Source organism: Cebidichthys violaceus, unplaced genomic scaffold (genome assembly GCF_023349555.1).
Source record: "Cebidichthys violaceus isolate CVI_PGR_0920_01 unplaced genomic scaffold, fCebVio1.0.p SCAF_21, whole genome shotgun sequence".
Taxonomy (NCBI): domain Eukaryota; kingdom Metazoa; phylum Chordata; class Actinopteri; order Perciformes; family Stichaeidae; genus Cebidichthys; species Cebidichthys violaceus.
The window spans coordinates 10,816,418-10,837,964 of record NW_027176384.1 but is presented as its reverse complement, the minus strand read 5'-3'; the positions used below and the strand labels follow the sequence as shown (position 1 = coordinate 10,837,964).

Below are 21,547 nucleotides of genomic sequence, written 5' to 3'. Positions count from 1 at the left end.
TTCAACATCCCTTTTTTTCCTCGAAAACTCAGCAGATGTTGTATTTATTACGCTCAGACTGCCAAGAATCTCGGGGAGGACAACTGAACACGTAAAGAGAGGCAAACGTTGTGTTCACCAGACTCCCCTTCTCCCACCAGAGAGGAGATTATTTGAACTCACTGGGGAAAGATAAGGCTTCTTTCCTCGACACGGCCGCTCATACTACAAATTCCAGTGAAATCACCACAGTATATCACAGACCGATGTGTGTGTTAACACCTAAAGCTAAGAAACACCGCTACCACATAAACATAAGCCAACGGCAGCCTTTTTGAAATTAGAGGCGAGTGTCAGAGGTCACAAATCAAAGCACATCATAGGCAAACTTTCCAAGAGGCAATCATTAGGAATTTGGGTCATTTGAATTATGCAGGATTTTATTGTTAGCAAGAAATATGCAGATACATTTTCAGCTCTTTGTCCTTTACTGTTTTGTTATATAAGAGGACATATTTAAGTCATGCAGCAGACATTTGCTATTTACAAAAGCAGATTTCACCATGATCACTTGGCCTGGACTTTGGACACAGAAAGAGCAAAAGAGAATCATTTCCTATTTGAAACGTCTGTATGTAACCAAAGGATGGCTGTGTGTGCTCAGCTGCTTTGCCACCCCTGAGGGATGTAGAGATATGCTGTGAGATTAGGTTGTAGAGGATAAGAGCAGATGGGGGGGGGGGGGGGGGGGGGGGCAGTTCGAAAGGGTCTCGGTTTGGATATTATGGGGGAAACATCTTCCCTTACACAGTCATCTCATAGGGGAGCATTCCTGCAAATACGGCAACTTAACAGACAAGACCAGTCACCATTGCAATCTCTGTCATGAGAAGAAAAGGGGAACTGTGTACAGACATTGCATAAATGAGTTGACTTCCTTTTTAAGGCTGTGAAAATAAAACCAGAAGATGATTGCAGTAAATTCTGAATGAAAGTGGTAGCTGCACTTCCCTACAAAGCCAAAAAGCAACCAGAAGAATCATGCATTCTGCTGCAGCAAACTGCATAATATTTTGGTTGCCCAGTTATGGCTGCAAGCTCAAGGACCTCTCGTGGTTGCTGTGACTCACACTTTCTTAAAACACCTTTTATTGCCTGTTTTATACTGCCATTGACTGCCAACTGACTCCTCTCAGGGGCCACTAGCGATAACACAGCTGAGTGCATCTCAGACCCTCATCCAGTACTCTGCGCCCACTCTGAGGGGATAACAGTTTGTTTGGCTAACAGCTAACGGGACTACCAGTACTGCTGCAGACACACCTAGCGGGCATGTGCACTCTTTTGAGTTCACCTTTTGGTTTTATCATACCAAGAATTTTCATGTATGGAACCACACTGCTGCAAGAAAAAAAATAAAATAAAATCAAAAACAGATCTGCATCTCGGTACAACGTGAAAAGTTGATTGTTATAAAGTGATGTTTTTCACTTTATAACAACATGTTTTCCCATTATTACAACATGGAAACGGATTACGTGATAAACTAGCCTATAATTGACATAACATGAAACTCTGTGAGTGAATAGCTGTGAACAGAGAACAGACAAATTGAGGAATGTGGCTCATTTACATGGTTTGATTTTTCATGCATGGGTTGAGACATGTCATGAAACATTAACACAAGATAAACAGCACATATACACTTGTATGAATTTCATGAAAATAGCATGTAAAACTGCAGCAACTACAAAACAGAGTTGTGTACTACAAGTATAAGGTAGTGTAATGTGTTGACTTTAATATAGATATAGTAGAAGGACAGACACAAACCTAGTGCAGTTTCTTATATCATATGGTCTAGTTAAAATGGACTAGCGAGCTGACAAAGGATATTTTGTTAGTAGATATTCTCCCCTTGCATGTCATGAAGATTATCCACATATAAAGTGAAGTATGTGCATTATTAGGTATATTTTGGGTTACTGAATTAACCTTAAATATCTCAATGTTAAAACTAATCGACAGCCATGTTCTTTGCTATCATTTTAATTAGCAATAAGTACATGAGTCTGATAAGAATGTCACCACAGTTCAGCTTCACCTCGCTCTGCCTCTATGTTAGAACATTACGAGGGCTGTTCTTTGACAAATGACATGAAATGACATATCGGTGATTAATAGCATCAAACAGAAAAGAGGAGGGCTGGAATACTTGCTGGCTGGCTGTCACTTGCAAAAAAATTCAAGTCAGGCACAAGCACTTATCTAAGCCAAGGAAATCCTCCACACAAAAAAGGGAACATTTTTAGAGTTCTCAAATGGCCAAATTCCATTTTCTTCTCGATGCATCAGCGGTGTGCTCACCTAGTAACTGGTAAACACACATCAACAATGGTGAAGAAGCATTAATGAATCTTGATATGTTCTCCAAAAAAAACACACTGCCAAGCCTGAGGAACATCATTAAAGCATACTTGCCCACTGGGACTACTTTCACACCATATATCTGCCTCAGTTTGCTGATTTATTGTACTAATCACTATCACTGCTGGCAAAATGATGTGCCAAAACAATAGAACGACAGGTGTCCTTGGCTGACTGGCAAACACCTGATCAAGATAAAGAGCTAAAAACTAAATTGCAGAGATTATGATCTGCCATAAAGTGTCTGAGTAACCGAATCCAGGGGCCAGAGCTCACCTGCAAACAATAGAGACACGTGGTGGGAAAGAAACGAAGACGTCCAGACGTTCAGTCACTTTATTCTTGTGGCCTCGGGGCGTGCTGCCTATGTCATGATGTTGCATTGTTCGTGTCTGTGTTGTGATCAAAGTCAGGGCGGTGCAGGACAGGTGGTCGTCCAACGTCTACTTGACACATGGTCATACAACATTAATTATTAATCAAAACGCTACAAAGACAAGGATCAGGTTTCTTCAAAAAATTGCAGTTGGCCTACTTGTTCACGATCAGTCTGGGAAATGGGGATGCAAAATAGCAAATGTGCCTTTTATACAAACACTGAGTAGTAATAGGTGGTGGAAGGTAACTAATCCACTTTATACAACATTTCAGACTGAAACCTGAACGCTTAAGTAAAAAGTTTGCAGATTCAGATAGTCCACAAATAAAACATGATGCAGTACATAGACTAAACTATTCAACAGTATATCAAATTAGCATGACTAGCTAAAGCATTCAAATGCTGCTGACACAGTAATAATGATAATATGACAGCGGTGGAGGAAGCATTTAGATCCTTTACATTGAAAAAAAGTGCAAATACCACAATGTAAAAATATTCTGTTATAAGTCATGAATTCATAAATATACTCAGATGAAAGTACAGAAGCTATCAGCAAAATGGACTTTAGGTATCATAAGTAAAACTACTTATGCATAATGGCCCCTTTTTGAGTGTTATAATGTATGCGTCATTTTACTGGCAATGCTTCTGTAGTCTGCTGCTGTGCAACATTACGGATATTTGAAGTGTTTGCCCAGAAAACCAAAACATTGAGCTGAGAGATGCTAAAACGCTCCGTAGAACTGAGAACTGCAGAGTTAGTGTTATAATAAAAAATATTGCTTGTAGCTTTCATCAAATGATCTGAGCACGTATTCCACAACTAGAAGATAATGCATTATATTGCTTGTGAATCCATCCAAGCACCCACTAATCTCAACGTTTGTTATCATGTAAAAATGCTTTTCTCAGTATATGTCCACAGGCTTATTAATGTCAGCTTCTTGCTTATACAAGTCAAAAGATCAGATGAGATCTCAGTGACTCAAATCTAGACACATAATAAAAGCATCTAGCCTGGGTTTTTGGTACAAATGTGGGAGGAAGATACCCCCTATACAGAAAGCTCGGGCCTGTGCCTCAAGGCGGCGAGATGACTAAGCATGAGGCCTGCTGCCTGTGGCACCGTGCAGACATGTTCCATTCTGTCAGAGCTCTGCAGCACATAGGCACCATTTCACACGGTCCCCCCCGACTCTTGGCGAAGCGAACGGGAACTTTAGAGGCTCTGTTGACAGCCTATTCCTAGCATTTGAGCACTGTGGCTTTAACGGCGACATTTAACCTCTTTTTACATAAAGAACAGGCTTTTGAGCGCATTCATTTTGAACACAGGTGGTTGGAGATGTGCTGGTGTTGATGCATCAATAACAGTAATAAACATTAAGGTGCGTCATTCCAAATCAGTTTTTGTACCCTCATATTAAAGGGTCTGCAGGTTGCGAGAAAAAGCGATACATAAAATAAGAGATTTTTATTTTTGTTGTTTTTGGCAGGCCAAATGAGAAAAGAAATGAGTTCATTGTTCTTCATGGGTGACTCATATATTATACAGCAGTGTCAGGAAAATTAACACTGACTCCAATAGCAGGTATTTCCCCCCAAACAGTGAATATCTAAGCTAAGCATTCTTTTCAAACAATCCCCCCCCCACTGAGTGTGTTCAGTGTGTGTGTGGTCTGAGGTTGGAAAACCTATGAGTGTGTTGAGTCTTTGTCGCCACCTGTTGGTGTTTGTCAGAAATGACTGTGCTGAAGTACAATCTGAATGAGCTCAGAAAAAAATCATTAAATATATACGACCATACACCATGTACAATATAATTTTAAAAATACAGTAAATTATGTCAAGCAAATAAATGTTTATGTTCCTATGAATTCCAATAGATATAATATTGCACCACAACCTTGGGTAAAATCATCTGCGTCCATCCAGTCAGCCAGAGAGTTCAGGCTGTTGTCCGTTCTCTTTTGAACCTCTTCTGTACATTAACATGTATGCTGTGGATCTGTAGAAATAACAGCATTAAACGATTTGCAGACTGAAATGTACAAAGCAAAAATATGCTTCTACAAGTTCAGGCAGAAAATGTATGAAAGGAACACATTTCAGTGCAATAAGCAAAAACAAACATTTGGTGAAAGCTGTTGAAAGACAAGACAACCTGACAGACAAGACGGATGTCCTCTGTTTATGAGTTTGAAAAGTTTAAAAGCCCTTTAGTCCTTAATCTTCAATGAGGAAAGGACAATAAGGCTTTGTCTAAAGATCTGAAGCCGTTTCCGCAAGTAAAAAGATAAAAGCTGCACGATGGCAGCGGGAGTCAAGAATGTAAGGCTTTAAATGTTATTAATAAAAATGTGAAAACTCTGAAAGCAACTGGAGGCCGGTTTAAGCAGGCTGAAATGGAAGTCACATTTTTTTGTTACTTTTTGCTGTAGGCAATCGTTGCTGTATTCCAAATTTTCTGAAAGTGAGACAATATTATAGATGAGGCTGAACACAGAAATGGAATTGTTGATGTGAGAAGAAATAAAAAGTCATTATGCTCAGAAATATATTTCAGAGCATGCTTTTACATATCTTCCTTCTTGCCAAGATTGATGAGAGGATCACTCTCAAAAGGTGTGACTAAATAAGAGTATGTCATTTTATAACAACAGGTGAACCATGACAGAACCCTGAGGCACTCCACGGTCACGTTAAGCCCAGCTTAGCGAATTTAGCTAACATAGCTTAGCATAAAGACATAACCAGACTATCTGGTTGCAGCGTCATGTTTACCATTCAAATATATGAGTGGTATCAATCTTCTCATCTATCGCTAAGAAAGCAAATAAGCGCATTTACCAAAAATGTTGAACTCTTCCCATAAGAAGAGCAAGACATGAAAAACGTATGTTGAGCAATTACCTACTATGTCCTCCATATGTTCTCTGCACATCTTCCCAGGAGACCTATGTGTTGGAAATCAGAGACCAAATGAATCACACATTTGCATAAAGCTGTATTATAGTTATACAAAAATCCCTCGAGAACAAGTGGAGATTTAAAGCTATATTTCCCTTTCCTTAATGGTTTTAGGGAGCAAACGCAAAAAAAAATTTCAGATACCAAATTTCACATCATGTGCTTTTTATACTTTTAACTTATACTTGAGATACAGTGTGTAGCATTAAGTGGCATCTATTAGCAGAAATGGAATAGTATTAATTAAGTAGGTTTTCTTTAGTGTATAATCACTTGAAAAGATAATTGGGTTTTCGTTACCTCAAAATGAGCCGTTTATATCTACATACAGAGCGAGTCGTCTTCACGGAGCCATGTTTCTACAGTAGCTCAGGACGGACAAACCAAACACTGGCTCTAGATAGGGCCATTCACTTTTTCACATCAGCCACCGTAGTTCTCCTACATGCTTTGCACACAGGTTTGCAATCTGCAACCTCGCCACTAGATGCCGCCAGAGCCTACACACTGGACCTTAAAGATATGCCGTATTTATGCAATGTCGAACTATACATTGAGATTCAATGTGAAGTGTTGACAAATTTATAGTTTTTTATAATATTTAACAAGTACAGGCCATAAATCAATTGCATTCTAGTGAGACAGACTTTGTCAGATTGGACGTACCGGCGCTACGTGGCTGTCGTCGGCATAGTACCAGCGCTGTTTCATCCTGTGATGAACGTAGGCAGTATAGTGACCACACATTGCAGATCCAGAGTGCACTACCACTGCATGCAATGTGTACTTGCAGTCATTCTGGAAGAACAAATAAAGTTGTGGATGACAAAAGATACAATGTATAGATATTATTATAATCATTTTTCTAAGTACCTGAGCAAAGTCTGACGAGAAGGCTTCTTTAAGGGTCTCGGAGAAGTCAAAGGTTTTGGGAAAGGTAACCCTGCTATCAAGTTTTCGGGTGTAACCATCGCAATTCCGAAACCGTTTCAGCTGCACGCACAAGATAGGAGGCAGGGAGTGCAGTTTGACAGACTGAGAAAGGAAAAAAAAGATGTTTCACTGTGGTGGTTCACACTTTCTGGGAAGCATTTAACTCAAACCTCACCTGTTTAGATGGAGTCTTCTTTTCACATGTTGCACAAAAGCAGCAATTTATGCCCCTTAGCTCCTGATGACGAAAGAAGGAGGTCATGCAGTCTTCCTGAAAAAGTTCATGTAAATAATACGTTTTAGTTTGACTTCAGGAACGTTAACAGTAATAGTTTGACATATTGAAAAAATTGTTTATTTGCTTTCTTGACGAGAGTTAAAGATTGAGACCACTCTCACGCACCCCTAATGCTCACTAATTAACAGATCATTAGGTTATAGGTTATATTCTGGGCTATTTCTTAGAAACTGCCCCTGGCCAACAAATAATCTAGTGCATAATCCTCCTACATGCTTTGCATACAAGTACTGGGAACAAATTTTTAAAAATCACCTACCAACACCTCAAAATCTCACAATTTAACGTGTTGTGTCTTGTGTTTAATACGTACAAAAACAGTCAAAAAATGTGTGCAGTTATGTGCAGGACAATTTCTTTGTGTTGTCTTGTCGTTCCTGTAAAACCACAAATTGTTAGTTTTTCTCTTCCGTGTTTGTGTGAATATGATCTTTGATTAGTCTGCATAAGAGGTGCTGGAAAGTGGATTTTGCAAAATGTGCTTCCCTCCGTTTCCAGTACTTATGCGAAGCTAAGCAGCCGAAAGCTGTAGCTTCATAGTTTACATACGGACACTAAAGTGGTGTTGATCTTCTCATCTAACTTCAGTAAAACAGCCAATTATATAATTATATAGTTCCAAAAATCTTTCTTAAAAGCAATCCACATCAAAAGAAAAAACAAACGGCACCAGAGAATCGTGATCTTCCTTTATGTGCAGAGGCAGGCTGAGCATGTAGCTGGTCACAGTCTGGACGGAGGAACACTCCAAACACTGCACGTGCGTCTCCACGGAGATCTTGTACAGATTCTGGATTTGAAGAGCCTGTCAGAGAAAACAAATGCAAGCACATTATTGATGACGCACATACAGGTGGAAAAATAACAAATACTCATGATTAAAGACCAACCAGAAGTTTGTCATCCATCTGCTGTTGCATTAAGTTCAAGATAGCGAGGAACACCTCATCGGCATCATGCTGCGTAGAAACTGTAAAACATTGTCAAAAGTTGTAAGATACACCACAACGGTATTAAACATTTTTGCAAGTTTGTTTTTCCTTACGTCGAACGCAGTTGCGATCCAGAGAGTGGAGGAAGTCCCGATGAGGAGCCGGCTGAGGGCTGTCGCTCCTCATGGCCGTGAGAACTCTCTTTAGCTGCAGGGGGACGTTACGAGTGTCCGCTCTCACACCAGCTGCTTCCCACCTTGTGCAATTCATAAACCCTCATTAATATATATATATATATATATATATATATATATATATATTTTAGCACCTGAGAAAAGCAGCCTTGGATACAGATTGACACATGTGCACTCCCCTTTTAACTTCTCAAGGTTGCTGTCATTTTATTCAATAACTATCTATAGTTGATGTGTTAAGACTGAGTTTGAGTTTAATGCATGGATTTCTTTTTTTTATTATTTTTAAGTCTGTGTATATATATATATATATATATATATATATATATATCGTGAAGTATTACAGTACATTCTTTATTGTACTGTTGATCTACAGTTGAGAACACAGAACAACCAGTTATCTATTTCTCCAATAACAAACAGTGGTATTGCCCTGTTACTGATGTTCACAGTAATAATTTACAAGTTAATCCATGACACACTGTCATATAAACATTAACCAGACTTAATGTGTTATTAGTAATACGTTCTTCTTCCTGCTTTAGGTTCTGTCATGTTACTTAGCTGTGTCCTGATGTGGCAATCCTCCATCAAAACAGAGAGTGCATGCGTTTGACTTACCTTTATACAACAGGTGTGGTAATCGGTCTGAACCAACTACAGAATTCATGGGGGAGCTCAAAATTAAAGTCAAAACTTCATATGTCTTATTCAAAATAAACTCAGTAATACAGTATGATACAGAGCAATATTTACAGTTATTATTATCCTCTTAATTTAGTTTAATCTGTAGTGAATTTGCTTGTCCCCTTTTTGTCATCTCAGTGTGTTCATAGCCCAATTTCAGATGTGGACCTCCGTAGATAGAAGGCTACAAAGAGATGCATTATTTTTCCCAATCAAATGTGTTCACACTTAAGTGAAAGTGATCCTTTCGGATTTAATAAAACCCTTTAATCATACCGTCTCTCTCGTGCCTAGTCCCTCGCACAGTGATTAAGCTATTATTGTTTTAAAAGTCAGGCTCATATGAATATGCAGCTTGATTTTCTTACTTGTCTAGTAGGTCTCCTATTTCCCAGGTAGCAGAGAAGGTCTGGAGTAAAGTGTTCACGCAGCAGGACAGATTGTAGTTGGAGAGGCCTCTCATTCCTGTGACAGACCATCAGATAGGTAAAATAATTTGTGAAAACTTGAACCAAACACACGTTATCCACGTCCCACCTACCGTAGCGAGGCTTTCACATGTGTGAAAATAAAATAAAAATGTAACAGTAAAGTCCTGATGCTAAAGGTAAATACAGAACACCTATCTCACTTACATACTGAAGTCAAATAAACAAATCAATCATTTGATAGAAGACAGAGCGAGAAAGACGTGTTTGGTTTGTTGATTTAAGGCCCGATGTACAGGAGATGTTTATTTTACACAGATCCACGGTCAGTATTTTGTTTTCTATGTCAGCGCTGCACACGTGAGGGATTTATTGGTTGTGAAGAGAAAAATACTAAATGCAGTAATAGTAGAACGTTCACTGAAGAACCCACACACTGTGCGTATTTAACTGCATTGTTACAGGTTGCGGTGGGGCCCATGGAGATCTTAATTTAGCCATAATGTTTTAACAGATGACTGTGTGGGGCTGCTAGATCTACAGTGCAAACATTTTCAGGGGCCTAGAGTAGAGACCATCAGGGATTCCCAAAGGAGCTTCAGAGAGTAAACACTTTTTTTTTTACACCCTGAACATTTGTCGAATATTTGAACTTGTCCTCCCTTTAAAACCAGCCTGCAGTGGCCGACTCAGGTTGTCTGAGGGGCAAAATAAAAAGGGCACCAGCTGCACATAAAGTTTTCCAGCATTTAGGGCAGCCTATATGGCACTGCATTATGTTTTCTCCACTGGAGGGGCACCCTAGAAGTTACTTTATTATGTGGCACTAGTGCAATATAAAACATTCGCCCTGAAAGACTTCTACTGCTTTTGTTTTCTGTGTTACCCAGTTATGGTATTATGTTAATTCTGTTCCCACCTTATTTACACATTGTACAGAAGCAAATCTATTACAGGCACCAACAGAATGGAGTCCAATACAACTACAGCCTTTAGAAACAGTGGTTGTAATATACCGTACATTGCAGGGCTATTGTATTTCAGGGTACTTTTGGTAACATTTAAATCATACTTAACAAAAAAATAAAAACATTTGTTTTTCAATTAGTGGTCCACTTACCAAAGAAGCCGCGGTCCCACACATTAAGACGTGACAATAAACTGTAGATCCTTTCAGACATCCACGCAGACTTCCCTTCACACAGTAAGTGAATTTTACCTGAAGGTCTGGAGACGAACACAAACGTCTCGGGACCGCAGAGAGACTCGTCCTGCACAGCATGGAGCAGTTTACTAAAAGATTGTGTCAAACGTTTCGTTTTACAGTATTTGTCTGTCACCTCAGTGTAAACATCACCGTCACGTCTACAGCTTGAGGATCACTTTCGTTTTAACAGTTTCTCGTCACTTTGACGTAATCGAAACCTAAAAATTGACATGCGCACTGCGCAGCATGTAAAATATGATCACACTAACAGACAACACAAAACAAATCGAAACTAAGGACCATTTAATTCGGCGACATTATTTCGTGATATTTACCTTATCTCACGTTGCGTCGCCAATAACCATTGTAATCATTGTTTTATAATAAAAAAGTTTGTCATCTCAACTGTTAATGATATAGTATTTATATCAGCTGATAATTATAATATTTTGAAATGTATTGTTGAATTAAACATACACGCACAAATTGAGCGGACGTCCACATTTATAAGTACAATTTATTTACAAGAACCTGGCGTAAAAGCATTCTGGCTAAATGAAACGCTGATGAATCAATATCAGAGTTAAGAACACACAATTCATAAAGTTTTTTTAAAAAAAAAGAGCCAGTTTTACACTACAATCGTACAATTGTATAAGCTACCAGGATGAATGATGTTGATCTAGTGGAGCCTCTTAAGGTGGTGGTTTCTGATTTAGAAAACAGCAAACACTGATGGAAATGTCTTTATTTGGAGTAAAAATAACTAATTAATATGACTGGTGTTTAAACATGTTTGATGAAATTAGAAAAAGGAACTAAACCATATTCTCTTACCAACACAAAGTAAAAATGAATCATGTGATAATGATGAACGAAACATATAGTGATTTTTAGTCCTTCACAGCCTCTGAGTGAGAGCCTGATAGTACGGTGCAAACATGGCCGTCCACATCTGTCTGAACAGTTGGAGAAGTTTGGAAATCCACATGAATGAAGATGGAAGAGCTGCAGGGGAAGAACAGGAAGAAATGCACTGATTGATTTCCAATAAAATGTTTCATACTTCAACAAAGCCTTGTGATGAAAATGAGCTACATTCAATCAAACCTGGATCCAAGCGGAAAAAAAGCATGTAGAGAAGGAGGGCAGCCAGAAAGAGTCTCCGGAGAGGGAATGAGCCAGAGCCGGTCACCAACACGTTTCTGTACAAAAACCTGAGCATGGCTTCAAGTTTACGGATTACAGGTCCTGTACAACGCAAACACAATCAGAAAATCTGCATTAATTGTTTGCACTTATATGAATTAGTACAATGCATGTCATAAGGACTGAGCTGAGGACCTTGAGTTGAGACAGGATGTGCAGTGGTATTAGAGTTTGGACTGATGTCGGGATTTAGAGGCGGTTCTTGATTCTGTTGCTCTTTTTCTTCCACAACATCCAGTGCCGTCTGCCTCTGTTCTTCTGTGAACGCAGCGCTTCCAACCTCGCCGACGATCAGCTCCACAGCCTCATCTCTGTGTCCAAGAGGCACGAGGACATGCAGGAGGTACAGCTCTGCCACCGTCCTGAACCCCGTTACTCTGCTGTTGGATGGGCAGTGTAACCAAACTCTGGCGGCCTCCTGCATCGAGGCTGGCTCTCCCACCTTGGAGTAAAGAAGTATGCTGCCACGAGAGAAATTATATTTTATTGAGCTGAAAAGATCAGTCTGTAAATTCATTAGTCAATCAGCAGAAAAACAATCTTTGTTTCAGTTATTTATCAAGCAAAAATGCCAAATATTCTAACAAACGATTGTTAGTTGCAGCAATAATGTATTTATTATTATTTGTCATCTTTTTTTACTTTTTTGTACTTTTCCACTTGTTTTTTTTATTCCAATTAAATCATATTATTGGTTTAGAAAAATCAAAAGAATTCAAGAATGAGAAAGGGAAAACAAATCCAAATGTCTGCTTGTTTTTGTAATTAAAAATGATATAAAACAGAGAAAGCAACATCTCACATTTAAGAAGATGGAACCAAAGAATCATTTTCTGTTGATCAACTTATTCATTAATCGACTAAAAGCTTCAGCTCTACTCACCACATCTGCATTATTTTAGCTGGTATTGTCTCCTGGTGCTCGTACTGCTGAAGGACCCAGGAGAAGACACCGTGCCACTGATTCAGCTCAGCCAGTGCTTGAATCCCTAAAATGCAGAAGCCAGCCTTAAAATCTCCACATCTGGGGAGACAAAACACAGAAACACACACACAGTGACGTTACCACCCAGGCAGGGATCATTCCACCGATTCAAGGTGCATGTTAGACTTTCACCTGCTGTCCTCTTGCTCCATGTTGGCGAGACTCTCCAGGCCTCTGTCGCATGTTTCAAAAGCTGCCTGGAAGTCTTTGTGGACCATCATTTGCTCTGCAGCGGTGTCCAACATGCTGCACATCTGTGTTAAAGAAGACGTGAGCTGCGGGCTGCAGACTGTGCCGAAGCTGCGGGCAGGAGCCATGCTGGTTGAACTCATGACTATCTGTCAAATTAGCCAATAAAAAACAAAAACACAAACTATTTTACAGCGCTAAAAAACACTGCTTTACCTTTAGCAGCTTAGTTTATACCAGGATGTCAAATAAACCTGTTTACGTTCCATAATCCTTCGACCTTCCTGGTTCGAGATCACCAGCCAATCAGACGATAGGATCTTCAGATCTGACTGAAGCAGCCAATCACGTTGCTGTTTCTTTAAACACGCGTCATCGTTTTTCCCTTCTCTTACTTGTAAAACACGTGCACGCAGCGGAGTGTGTGTTAGCCTGTCTACGGAGGACATTTAAGCAGCTAAACTAGTTTTTCTGTAAGTCACCGTTTACTGTTAACATGTGGAACAATTCTGATACACTTTATTGATTTATCACGCGGTGTTAGCTAGCTTTGAAGTGCGTACTTGAGCTGCTTTAGCTTTTGAGAGCTAACAAGCTAGCGAACTGTTTGTATCCGTAACGTTTATAGCCGTAGCTATTAACTAATATCTAGTCATGTAATGTAACTACCATGAATTAGTGACAATGTATAATGTTAGCTTTATTATTCTGGTTGATATGTGGACACGTATGTTATAACTATGATCGTGCGTCATGTGAATAGTGTTCATTAATAAAGGCCAAAGCCAGTTCGTTTAGAAGGCTGTTTTATGTTGATATCAAGCAGGAACTTGTACTGCTATCCTGGCTGTGAACAGATAACTGTGTCACTTCTCATGTTTAATACCACGCATCACTATGAGCTGTATTTTCTCATACCATTCCTCTAAAACATCAGTAAATGTTTTTAAGATTTTCTCTAACTTAATATTGAAATGTCTAATATTTCTGGTACTTGTAAGAGTATTATTTTGACAGTGTCTTCATCAATAGTTCACCAACATGTTGGCCTTCAGAGAGCTGCTTCCTGTCTAGGAAAATATTTGGATAAGAATGTGTAAACCAGACTTGTGTGCTGTTGTTTTTTTTCCAGATCATCCTTAAAATGGCAAAAAGCCTCCGGAGCAAATGGAAGAGGAAGATGCGTGCAGAGAAGAGGAAGAAATATGCTCCAAAGGAGCTGGCCCGTCTGAAACAAGCTCTGAGTCTGGATAAGAAAGGAGAAGCTGACATGACTGACATGCAGGAGATCGCCACTGTGGTGTCAGCTGACGAGATCAAGGAGAAGGCAGATGTGGCACTGGGAGAGGGTGACGGTGAGTGAGAGACAGCTGATAGAGTTGCATTGTTGTTCCTGTTGTATTTCAGAGTGTTCGTACTAAAAGGTCATTTTTAACTGGTTTCTGTAGATATGTGTTTTAGGCACAGATTGTCAGATTGGGCTAATGTTTGGTATTAACCTTGGTTCCTTGAGAACCTGACACAAAATTTGAAAGACAATTATTTACATCATACACACTTCACTTTCTTTCTTCTGTTGGTGCGTTTGCTTATCATCTTTCTTATTTCGCATTCTTTGTCTTTCGTGTCACAGATGGGAAGATGGACATGGACAGCAAGCGCAACAAGAAAACTCTGTTGGATGAAAATGGTCAGTACCCTGGGTGGATGAATCAACGGCAGGCCAAGAAACTGAAAGGCAGACGGATGGCAAAGAAAGGTAGCCAGGGCAAGAAGAAGAAGGGTATCGCCTGGTGAACCAGAGGAAAACCAAAGACCTTTGCTTCGCCTTAAAGACTTTTGACGCAGGAAAAGCAAATCATTGCATGTATTCTTTTGTACATGACAACTGTGGAATTTCTGCTGTTGAATCTCATTCTGTTCAGTGGATTACAAGATTCATGGTTGTGCATCAGAGTCTGTTATTATAAAAATAATTCACTGCAGGAAAATGTTTGTTCTTATGGAACAGCGGGTTTATTTTTGTGTTTGGACAAGTTTAAGGAAACTAAGACTTGTGCAAAATATCCTTTAGCTCGTCTTACTAAATCATAGCAATGCAGGTGATTGTCATATTCTCTATTACAATGTAAGTTTTTTTAATACTCTGATAAAAAATCATCTACAGATCTATGGCTGGTTTTGTTAACTATTGTTATATAAAGACTGGGTGACATGTTTAAAATCAATATTACAGGTGCAGCCTTGAGGCGTAGAGGTTGAAACTGCAATGTAGAGACTGTGCAAATGTTTGTTGCTAATTTAACTCTCAGATTCTTTGGATTAATTGGAATATTTTTCCAATTTCTCTGCGAGTACCATCATATAAAATTATGACTTAATGTGTGAATAGCCCTGAAGTTACTGTAAATTGTCACAAATGAGAAGTTAAAAAAAAAGATAACGAAAATTTCCATTATAACATTTTATTCAATCCAATCAATTCGTTGCAGATAAAAGATGAAACTCCTTGCCACTAATACAGTCATACCGTCAGATGCTCATTGCCACAGACCCTACGTGAGATATCACACAATAAAACTAGAAGTCTGCTGATCAGAAGCTATTTTGGCACATTTTCTGTGATTTTATTCTATAAATACAGTGCTAAAATGAATTTCCTCTGCTGGACAACCTGTGAAACATGATAGTCTAAGTGAAGCTTGTGCACAACCTCCCTGCGCCCGTCGCTCACTGCATCAGCTGAACATAAGCAGATGGGAAAAGACCAACGCATCCGTGACACTGTCCCTTCCACCAGCCCTCGTCGATCATCTCTATGTTGGTGATGACGTCATCCGGGTTGAAGGAGAGCTCATCTTCAGCCTCTGTGTGTGTGTGTGTGTGTGGGGGGGGGGATTTGTCATCACAAATGTTGAGGGATGATTATTAAACGTCAAAAAATGAAGAACTCTAAAGGTGTCTTACCTCCTTCATAGTCATAAATTGCTATTGCCTGCGTGCCGATCGACAGGTCTTCATAGTCGTTGTCGTCAGCTGTAAAGTAAAACATTGAAATGAGCGAGTGTTTCATATGCAAAAGAGTTTCGACGTGTAACTGACAGCTGACGCAGACCTGTCAGCGGGGGAGGAGGCAGGTCAGCAAGTTCCTCGTACTGTCCTTCGTCCTCCTCATCCTCCTCATCAGCTGCTGACCTGCTGTGCAGCGGAGGAGCATCCAGGTCGAGGAAATCGTCCGAGCGCGGAGGCAGAGCCGGGGGCTCGTCGTAAATTGGTTCCTCCTGGAAACATCACAGAACATCTTTGATGACCTAAGACATTTTCAGTATAAGACCTAGCTCCAGTTTTATGTGTTGCCATTACATTCGAGACGCTGAGCCAAGTGGCTGTTCTTTTTAAACGGTTTTCCAGAACCCTCAAAGACTCTTCTAACCATCTGGGTGAAAACTAATTCTGTCTGCTGCACAGTAAAAAAAAAAAAAATAACCTGTTTAGTTGCACCTTGTTTTCTCAAGAAAGTAGCCAGTAATGTCATTGCTCAAATTAAACGCAAACAAAAAATACATTGACGTTTCTTTCCAGTATTTTATATTTTCATACAAAACACGTTAATACACAGTAAAAATACTCTTATATAAATACTCACTACGCATCTGAAAATAGTCCATAACAAATAAACTAATATTAAAAGAAAGTCTCACTAATACTGGTAGAAAACTGACCCAGATATTTAAATATGGCTGAGTGACGATGATGAAGATAAACAGGGAATTGATAGTGTGATGAGGAGAGATTATCTACACTTGTAACCTCAGTTTGTTTTGTTCTTGTTTCTGTTTCTATGTTTTCAGATATTGGCCGACTGTCATCGATTTTGTTGCCAGCCTAACGCTTTAATGTTTAAATGGATAAATGAATGTGTGTCGTACCTCTGGTTCTGGTTGTGGTTCTGGTTCTGGTTCAGGTGTTTCTTTTATCTCTGGCATGTGGTGGTGGAATTCAGGTGGTGGCATTTCATACTCCACATCTGGGGCCTCATCTGGGGCCTCATCTGCAGCCTCATCTGGAACAGGTGGTGGACACATTTGCTCCTCTCTCATGCTCTCCTCCTACAGGAAACACAGAATCATCAGTGTGATCATATTGACCGTCACTTAATATTCAGACCTCTTTACGTGTTTTCAGCACGTGTTACTACCTCTTGTCTGCGTTTGGCCACCTCTCGCTCTCTGCTCTCTCTGGCGTTTCTCCTCGCTCTCTCTTCTTCCACTTTCTTCTTGTTCTCTTCACCTGAAGCTTTGGCCATGTTCTCAAAACGTGCCTTCAGCTTTCCTGCACCTGCACTTGCTGCACAACACAGAGAGATGGTCATGAATACAGTGCATTAGCAATGACCTCGGCCTTGCTTCCAATCGTTTGAACATGGGAACACCTCAGCACCGGTGGCTTTACATGACAGATGGCGCAGTTGATTGTGGTCGAGCGAAAACAAAAACAGAACTTACAGGCCTCTACTGGTTTTGTCTTTTCATACGCAGAGGTAGGGGAGTCCATGTCAGAGAAGCCAGCTGCACTCTGAAAGGGAGCAACAGAGAAGAAGATGTACTTGTTTCAAAAGGTCAAGATAGGCAATTATCATCAACATTCATGCCAAAAGGCTCCATATATGATTTGATACGAAACCAATTAAAAATAAAAAAAAAGGCCTACGGGGTATTTTTGATGGTTTCATTAAATTTCACATAATAAACTCTAATCAGAGTTTACCTACCAAACCTCCAGATGAATACAAAAATTAAAACAATGAATAATTGCAGCTGTAATTCTGACCTTGTCCATGCGGTCTGCCTGGACTCCATACCGACCTCCAAAACCTGCGGAGTAATCTAAACAGAGATCAGTCTGATCAGTCTGATGTACTATAACTCTGAAATACTGTAAGTATATTTTAAGATATACACGTGTCTGCTCACCTTTCTGTGACTGGTGTTTCTCCGTCTCGCTCTTATAATCATAGCCCAAAGCAGCTTTATCCACTTTCTCCTTCTCAACACCAAACTTCCCTCCAAATCCCTTTGAATAATCTGAACGGGAAACGAACAAAGATGAATCCAATGTCAGGCAAAAACGTGTCCATGCCACAACCTAAACATACCTTTTTGTGACTGGTGCTTCTCTGTTTCTCCTTTATAGTCGTAACCCAAAGCTGATTTGTCCACCTTCTCCTTCTCCACCCCGTACTTTCCTCCAAACCCCTTAGCGTAGTCTGGTGAAAAATAAGACGCTAAATAAAGCGAATGTCAAGCAAATAGCGCGAAAAGTGACAATTGCTACAACTTAAGCTCACCTTTTTGCGACTGGTGCTTCTCTGTCTGGCCTTTATAGTCGTAGCCCAAAGCCGCCTTGTCCACCTTTTCTTTCTCCACACCGTACTTTCCTCCAAATCCCTTTGAGTGATCTAAACACACGCGGATGGGAAGAGAAATCATGTTGCGCAGCACTTTCAAGAAAGGAAAATATTGTACAGTAACTGAGAAGGTGGACAGACGGCTTACCTTTCTGAGAAGCATGTTGCTGCACCTCTCCTTTGTATTCATAGCCCATGGCTGACTGCACAGACAGCACAGAGGTGGTATTTAAGGTTCATACATTGCTTTAAGGATCCCTTGAAAAAGTGATTTAAAAAAAGACTGTGCTTTGAATAATTATTTGTGTCTGATTTTCCACTTAGTTTCATTCTGGACTACGATGGGCTCTAAAACGAGTTTTAGAGTTTTAGTTACCCGTTTTTGAACTGAGATTTAAGGTGAGCACAGAGAAACTTCTTCTAGTGTCAAACTTTGCACGTACATCATTTAGTGAAGGTGAAATAATAATAAAAAACTCTTTTTGAGAGGAGGTGGGGGGGGGGGGGGCTCTACTTGTCTTCTCACCTTGTCTACGCGGTCTTTCTGAACACCAAATTTCCCGCCGAACCCTTGCGCTGCGTCTTTCTGGGAGGAGTGCTGCTCGACTTGCGCCACATAGTCGTTCCCCAAAGCCACCTGGAGAGAAGAGGCACATTTATGAAGCGATTCGGCCCACAGCGTACGGTTTATATGAGCGGAGGCAGTAAATAAGAGGCGCTCATAACCACGTTTTGAGTATCTTGTACCTTGTCCATTCGGTCTTTTTCGACTCCAAACTTCCCTCCGTATCCGTATGACGCTTTGGGAGTCTGCTCCTTCTGCTTGCCCTGCTCGTGCTCCATCGTGACTTTGTTTCTGAGCTCTGCAACACTGGCAAGTCACGCAGTGGTCAAACACACACTGACACAGAGATGCACGACAGCACACACAATGCTAGTAATATGTGCCATTTGAAACTAGTAAGTAATTCAGTGATACATAACATACAAATGTATTCATATACATAGCTCAATTCATACCCAAGTGCTTTACAGGCATTTAAACTATAAAAGGAACCAGGAACAAACGTCAAAAGATTGAATTTAAAAAAGTGCGAACAAATTAAAAGCTATAAGGACGTTTTTTAAAGGCCAAAAATAAATAATTTACTTATGATTTATAGGTGTGTTGTGAGAAATCCCTCCGGTGTTTTTTATCCTTTCTATTTGGTAGTAATGCAATTATAAATGTTGGAAATATATTAATAGATGCCGGAAGGTTTTACGCTACCTAATAATGCATCAAGTCAAGAGTTGTAAGTTATTAAAAAATGTATTTTGGTGCAGATCCCCTTCAGGTTGTCCCAGATGGCTAGTGGTCCAAAGTGTCTTCCTGAAGAACTTAATAACTACAAATTAGTTATAAATGAAGTGTCCTGCTGCAGGGATTCTTCATAACCTAGCAAGCAGCAACTTATAAACTCATAAATAAACAGTGTGTTTACATCACGCTTTCTCTCATATAGAGAAGCATTTAAAAATGGCAGTGATGACTTCACTCACACGTTTAGTGTGTGTGTTTCTTGACTTCTCCGGAAGTTTGACCTAAATCTGTGATCAATCTCAAGTCCTATTCTTACATTCAGCCCCACTGCCTTGAATGATGTCAAAGTGTCATCACGTATATTACCCATATTAGGAGAGGCTTGCTGTCTGACAGCGTGTGCTCTCTGTTCTCACTTCCTCTTCCTGTTGCTACACAGCACCCAGTCTGCATTTCTCTGCATAATCTAGAGAATCGTTCGTGTACAGATACAGAAATTGTGCATCTCTTACCTGATGTGCTCTTTCCGCCCTGAACCCTCGATGGTCTTTGCTCCCCACCTCTGCTCCTGCTCCGACACGTCATTCTGAAACACACATTTAGAGATGCTTTGACTGACGCAGACATCTTTTTCCCCACAGTGATATACGCATCTCCAGGAAGTATACAGTACCTCAAAGTCAGGGTCCGTCTCCCAGTCGTCCCCCTCTGCAGCCACCTTCATGCTCACATTGTGGCCCACGGCTGACTTCCACATCTGGGGAAGTAAAACACAATGAGCCACAATGAAGGAAGTATATAACTCTGATTAATGATCGTGTGTTCACAACTGTTATATATATATATATATATATATATATGCACTGACTGCCTATTCTCTATTTATGACAACACAAATTAATGTGCAACCATAAGCTCTGACCACCATTTGCTGAAGTCTCAAAAAGGAAGTTATTTTCAACATGAAGCTTCATTTCCCCATAATGAAACACACACAGCAATACTTCATGTAGTACAAATACACTAAAATCCTTATGAAACAGTATCACGACAACATACTTTTAAAGATGAATACTTCCTGTAGAGCCTTAAATACTTTAACACACTAAAAATAACATTACTTCTTAAGGGAGGCCCACAAAAAAATTCTCTATACACATCTAATTAATGTTTGGAAGTTGTTAAGTAATTGTAGAAGAAGTAATATTGGACATAATGTTATGGCATACAGGTTAAAAAAATAAGATATATATGCAACCTAATGTTAGCCCACTAGTATACGTCCGACTAAATCTACTTCCTTAATAAACTTTAAAGGTGAATAAAATAAAAGTAAATACATTTAGGCTTGTCAGACTTAGTTTGAAGAAAGAAAAATAACATTACCTTCTCGTTGTCAGGTTAATATATCCGTGTTTAGGCGGATATTACACCGACAAAGTGATCTCGAACTTCTTCACTCAAGCTGCGACAGTTTGATGGGCGACACGTGAACGCGGATCTCGCGTACGTGTACGCGCGTTGATGTAAATAATAATAAAACATATCGTCTATTTTTAATCGCACTTTAATTAAAAACACTAACACGGCTTTGCTATTGTAGTATAACGTGTATATGTAGTATGATTTAATTTAATTTAGTTATAAAAAATTAAAAAAAATGAAAGAAATGCTGCATTCAAATGCGCTGGGAACTCCGAGGATGGAGTAAATGAGGAGTTTTGGGATTCAAGAGCTACAACTACTTTAGACCACAAACACTTAAAACACACGGACACTGGCAGTTATCACCATCACTTATAGTTATAAGTTTCCCTTTAAATCTATTTTATGAGCAGAACTTGAATGCAGGGTCCGCTACAACTGTTGATTCAGCCGGCTGTAACGCAGTTACAACACTTGGGGGCAGACTCACACAGCTTATACACAATGAACCACAGCGATAGGAGAAACCTGGGAAAGAATTACTACACGTTGTTGTTGATTTGTAAGCATTAAACTTGGCTTCAGGTGTCAG

General features: G+C 39.8%; 4 protein-coding genes across 7 annotated transcripts; 1 reads left to right on the top strand and 3 right to left on the bottom strand.

Annotated features, from left to right (window-relative positions):
* Positions 1-2,728: 2,728 nt before the first annotated feature.
* Positions 2,729-10,599, bottom strand: usp18 (ubiquitin specific peptidase 18). Of its 3 annotated transcripts, none has more exons than XM_068717327.1 (10): positions 10,351-10,599; positions 9,171-9,267; positions 8,035-8,177; positions 7,880-7,959; positions 7,660-7,794; positions 6,867-6,962; positions 6,632-6,793; positions 6,425-6,556; positions 5,702-5,745; positions 2,729-4,796 (listed from the first exon to the last, which is right to left on the bottom strand). In XM_068717327.1, exons 1-10 carry the CDS (start codon positions 10,409-10,411, stop codon positions 4,724-4,726), a joined length of 1,023 nt encoding a protein of 340 aa, XP_068573428.1. In that variant the 5' UTR covers positions 10,412-10,599; the 3' UTR covers positions 2,729-4,723. The 3 variants fall into 3 exon arrangements, with proteins under 3 accessions (XP_068573428.1, XP_068573429.1, XP_068573430.1); XM_068717328.1 differs by having other exon boundaries at positions 5,706-5,745; XM_068717329.1 differs by having other exon boundaries at positions 10,450-10,599.
* A 343-nt stretch (positions 10,600-10,942) lies between these two features.
* pex26 (peroxisomal biogenesis factor 26) lies at positions 10,943-13,092 on the bottom strand. The gene is made up of 5 exons (XM_068717325.1): positions 12,764-13,092; positions 12,530-12,670; positions 11,782-12,107; positions 11,548-11,688; positions 10,943-11,445 (listed from the first exon to the last, which is right to left on the bottom strand). The coding sequence occupies exons 1-5, from the start codon at positions 12,961-12,963 to the stop codon at positions 11,339-11,341; spliced, it is 915 nt and encodes a 304-aa protein (XP_068573426.1). The 5' UTR covers positions 12,964-13,092; the 3' UTR covers positions 10,943-11,338.
* Positions 13,093-13,199: 107 nt separating this feature from the next.
* llph (LLP homolog, long-term synaptic facilitation factor) lies at positions 13,200-14,988 on the top strand. The gene is made up of 3 exons (XM_068717326.1): positions 13,200-13,293; positions 13,953-14,175; positions 14,454-14,988. Exons 2-3 carry the CDS (start codon positions 13,965-13,967, stop codon positions 14,615-14,617), a joined length of 375 nt encoding a protein of 124 aa, XP_068573427.1. The 5' UTR covers positions 13,200-13,293; positions 13,953-13,964; the 3' UTR covers positions 14,618-14,988.
* Positions 14,989-15,269: 281 nt separating this feature from the next.
* On the bottom strand, positions 15,270-21,019 carry hcls1 (hematopoietic cell-specific Lyn substrate 1). Of its 2 annotated transcripts, XM_068717324.1 has the most exons (16): positions 20,917-21,019; positions 20,204-20,287; positions 20,043-20,116; positions 18,975-19,098; positions 18,754-18,864; positions 18,376-18,430; positions 18,168-18,278; positions 17,976-18,086; positions 17,794-17,904; positions 17,651-17,706; positions 17,326-17,395; positions 17,019-17,167; positions 16,750-16,929; positions 15,936-16,101; positions 15,788-15,856; positions 15,270-15,687 (listed from the first exon to the last, which is right to left on the bottom strand). In XM_068717324.1, exons 2-16 carry the CDS (start codon positions 20,285-20,287, stop codon positions 15,551-15,553), a joined length of 1,608 nt encoding a protein of 535 aa, XP_068573425.1. In that variant the 5' UTR covers positions 20,917-21,019; the 3' UTR covers positions 15,270-15,550. The 2 variants fall into 2 exon arrangements, with proteins under 2 accessions (XP_068573425.1, XP_068573424.1); XM_068717323.1 differs by having other exon boundaries at positions 17,651-17,904.
* Between the last annotated feature and the right edge of the window lie 528 nt (positions 21,020-21,547).